Below are 3,682 nucleotides of genomic sequence, written 5' to 3'. Positions count from 1 at the left end.
GCAGGCGGCCAGCGTGTGTTTTTCTGTCTAGTGGACAGGCTGGCATTGGCTGGTAGCCGGGACTGGGATAAGGGCCTCATCCGCTGCTCAGAGTCCTGGAGGCCCTGAATTTCCCCTTTGGCCGCCAAGTCAGCCAGACACAGCAGGGGGATGACCAAGTTCCCAGCTGTTGGCCTTTGATGCCAAGGCTGGTGGGGGACTCGCTGGCTGGTGAAGTGGCTTCGTGAGCAGAGAAACCAGGGCTCTGGGCGGCTGGTCTGGGAATGGAGCCAAGATCAAGAAATGATTGAGGCTAGAAAAAGCTTTTCAAGAGTAGGAGCTGTCCATCAGGGGAGTTGGGGGCTCAGTAGGGTGGGGGTAAGAAGCAGCACAGAAGCATTTGGTGGTGGGGGAGGGAGGAGGGTTGGTAAGGGTACAGAGCTGGAATTCACTTGGTTTTAAAACATGAAAAATTTTTTTTGGTGGTGCTGGGGATTTCACCCAGGGCCTCACAAATGCTAGGTAAGCACTCTAGCATTGAATGCTACAGTCCTAAGACATGATTTCTATAAGATGCTGCACCCCAAACCCAAGTTAACACCAGGAGGAGAAAGGAGCTACTAACTCCTTTGTGGTATTTTCCCACTTGGCAAATATTCACTGAACATTTTCTGAGATTTTAAGATTTTGATGGCTGCTCCTCCTTGATTATTGTATGTGGATTTCAGCTGACTATTTTCACTGAATAGCCAAATGGGAATGATCTCATGAGGTGTAGATTGCAGGGGCCTCACCTGCCCTAACCCTGTTTTTCCTTAATTCCTCATATTGTGCCACCATCTGGGAAGGAAGCTTTAACAGGTGGCAATAACGTGCTTACACAGGTGGTCTAGACCCACATTCTTCTCTTACCTGATGGTGCTTCCCTTCCAGCACTGAGGGTGGATATAACCAAGACTTGGGAAGCAAAGAAGGTGTATTTTGTGAAGGGAAAACTGACCCAAAGGTGCTTCCTTTTCAACTTTTTTTAAAATACGAAATGAGCTAGGTAAGTAGGCATGTGTCTATAATCCCAGCTATCCTGGAGGCAGAGACAGGAGGACCACAAGTTCAAGGCCAGCTGGAGCAACTTAAGCCAGACCCTGCCTCAAAAATAAGGGCTGGGTATGTAGCTTGGTGGTAGTGCACCCCTGGGTTTAGTCTCTGGTACCACAAAAAAATATAAAGTGATGGGTGGATAAATAAAGGCAGATAATACAAGTTAATATTAGAGTAACATGGGAAACCCCTCCCCACCTGCCATTGTATACTAATAGCTTGTGTGTGTCCTTGTGAGGGTCATCTATAGTTCTTACCATGGAAGGTCTTTCCTAAAACTTCTAAACATGGCCCTACCCTGCTGAAGACACTCTACTGTTCAACAAAGCACAGTCTTGGCCTTTGAACTGCTTGCTTTCAGCCTGTCAGGGTGTTGGATGGAAAATCTTCAAATCAGTGAACAACGGCTCTAGCAAGTTCCACAACAGAAGCTATAGGAGGTAGGACAGGTGTCCTAGGGCCTTGCCATAGTTTGAAGGCCAGACAGGCATCCTGGAGGGTAACAAAGATACACTCCAAACTAGTGCGCATCAAGCAGAGCTCTGTGTGCTTCCTATGTGGAGTTTTTTATCTAATCCATCTTAAGTGACTGCCATGGGGCAGCAAGTTTTGCATAAACCCCATTCTATGCTTCTCTGGCCTTCAGCTCCAAAACGGGAGGAGGTATGCTATCAAACACTTGTGCATAATTCCAACTATATAAAAGAGATAATGATAAAATGAGCCCTCACTTATTAATCTCAACTCATGAACTTATCAATGACCCTCCCTTTCTAACTTTCCCGCCTAAACTACAGTAAAGCTTATCCCTGCTATTGATTCAATTAATCTCTTAATATTTCAGTATGTTTCCCTGAAAAATAAGGACTTCAAGATGCCATCATTACCCCTGAAGTGACAATCATTTTTAAATATCAAAAAGCAACAGCAACTTTAAAGCATACCAAAAAGCGCACAAGTCAATTGCACTCCTTGGTGAGGTTTCACAAACATGCTAAGTACCATTTTCAGTGTCTGACCCTCTGTCAAGTTATCTCTCAGAAATTACGAGATGTCCTCGACAGTGGTTCACACACATCTAAGGAAAGTGCTGAGGACAAAGCTGGCCCTGAGCTGTACTGTGTGTGTTGGGGGATGTTGCTGGGCATCAAACACAGGCTCTCTTGCATTCCAGGTGAGTGTCTACCACTGAGCTATACCCCGGCCTGTAGCCAGCACTATTGCAGAATCTCTGAAGTTCAGAATGAACCAATAGGGATGTAGAAGAGACGTTCCAATTTTAACGTTTAAGCATCAAGCACCTTGAGGAAATCAGGAATTCCAGACCCCGGTTTGTTTGTTTGTTTTAATTATCCTTTAAATGAGGGGGGAGAAAAAGCTCCTTGCAGGTTTGAGGGAACATACAAGGTGATAGTACGAATAGGCTCACTGAATCTCTAACACAAATATATTTTTTTAAATGTGAGGTGCTGGGGGTCGAATTTAGGGCTCCAAGCATACTAGGCAAGCGCTCGACCACTGAGCTACACCCTCAGCCCCTACAAATCTATTGATTGTTATGCAGCAATAAGAATGTAGCAATTATGTAGTGCACCTGGCACCAGAAGAATTTCTTTACATACATTATTTCATGAGAAAAAGTTTTCCACTTAGTCTTAATTTTCTCATTCCAGTATGACTTAATCATGCTTGTTTTGGAGCTGAAGGTGAGAGAAGCATAGAAATTTAGCATAGGTCGGCTCAGCACTTCGGTGGCAGAGTTGGGATTTGGGAGGTGCTATGCACGGTAGTCCCGGCTCCCTCTGGCTGGTCCCCGCCTCACAGGCGCTTCTTAAGCGCGGCCGCTCTTGGGCCTCCGGCCTCTCCGTAGTGCACAGCTCCGCCTCTCCGAACCCTCGCAGAACTCCACCTCGCCACCGGCTCCTTTCGACCAATCAACGCTGGCTTAGAATAACGGGAGGCGGGTAAGGGGCGGAGCCCCAATGAGATTGGCAGGGTCTTAAGCCACTGGTTCGAGGAGGTTCTGAGATAGACAGCAAGGCAGTCGATTGGATGTGGGGCCTGTGGTTGGCACGAGCCAATGCGGTCGGGAGGCGGGACTATGGTGTGTGTGTAGACCGGCCCCGGGGATTGTCGCCGCTTTTGCGGCGTCAGACGCGCTGAGCAGCTCCCTGGAGTCCTCAGATGTAGTGTTCGCCGCCGCCATGAGCTACACAGGTGGGCCCGGCAGGGTGGGGGTCGCGCCCGGGGTGGTGGACGCGACAGTGACATGTCGGTGCCGTGCCAGGCTCGCCCACGCCTCCCTTGGCGCCGGGGTCACTGCCCTCTGCGGTCACAAAATGGCGCCTTGGGGCTGTAGCTTCAGCGTCGCGCCCCTCTCGCCACGATGCCTCAGTTTGCTGTGCTTGTGGCCTGGCGACCTGGATCCTGGCCGCCCGAGGTCTTGGCTTCTGTTGCTTGTGTCTGTAGGCCCTGAAACCTCGGCGCAGAGGTCTAGGTTCTCATTACCTCCGCCCCTGGCCGGTGTTTCTTAAACCTCGACGCCTCCAGACGTCGTTTTTAAGACCTCGGACTTTATGCAGGCACGGCTGCCGTCGCCATTGCA

General features: G+C 49.2%; 1 protein-coding gene across 2 annotated transcripts in view; it reads left to right on the top strand.

Moving 5' to 3' along the window:
* Positions 1 to 3,148: 3,148 nt before the first annotated feature.
* Positions 3,149 to 3,682, top strand: part of AKAP8L (A-kinase anchoring protein 8 like) — a 33,499-nt gene continuing 32,965 nt past the window's right edge. For both annotated transcript variants that reach the window (XM_079114080.1, XM_079114081.1), the window contains exon 1: positions 3,149 to 3,294. In XM_079114080.1, coding sequence (XP_078970206.1) covers positions 3,282 to 3,294 — 13 coding nt within the window. In that variant the 5' untranslated portion in view covers positions 3,149 to 3,281. The remainder of the gene's footprint in view (positions 3,295 to 3,682) is intronic.

The sequence above is a fragment of the Sciurus vulgaris genome (assembly GCF_902686455.1).
Source record: "Sciurus vulgaris genome assembly, chromosome: 16".
NCBI classification, from domain to species: domain Eukaryota; kingdom Metazoa; phylum Chordata; class Mammalia; order Rodentia; family Sciuridae; genus Sciurus; species Sciurus vulgaris.
Note: the sequence above shows the minus strand (reverse complement) of the source record. Positions and strands in the feature narration are given on the sequence as shown.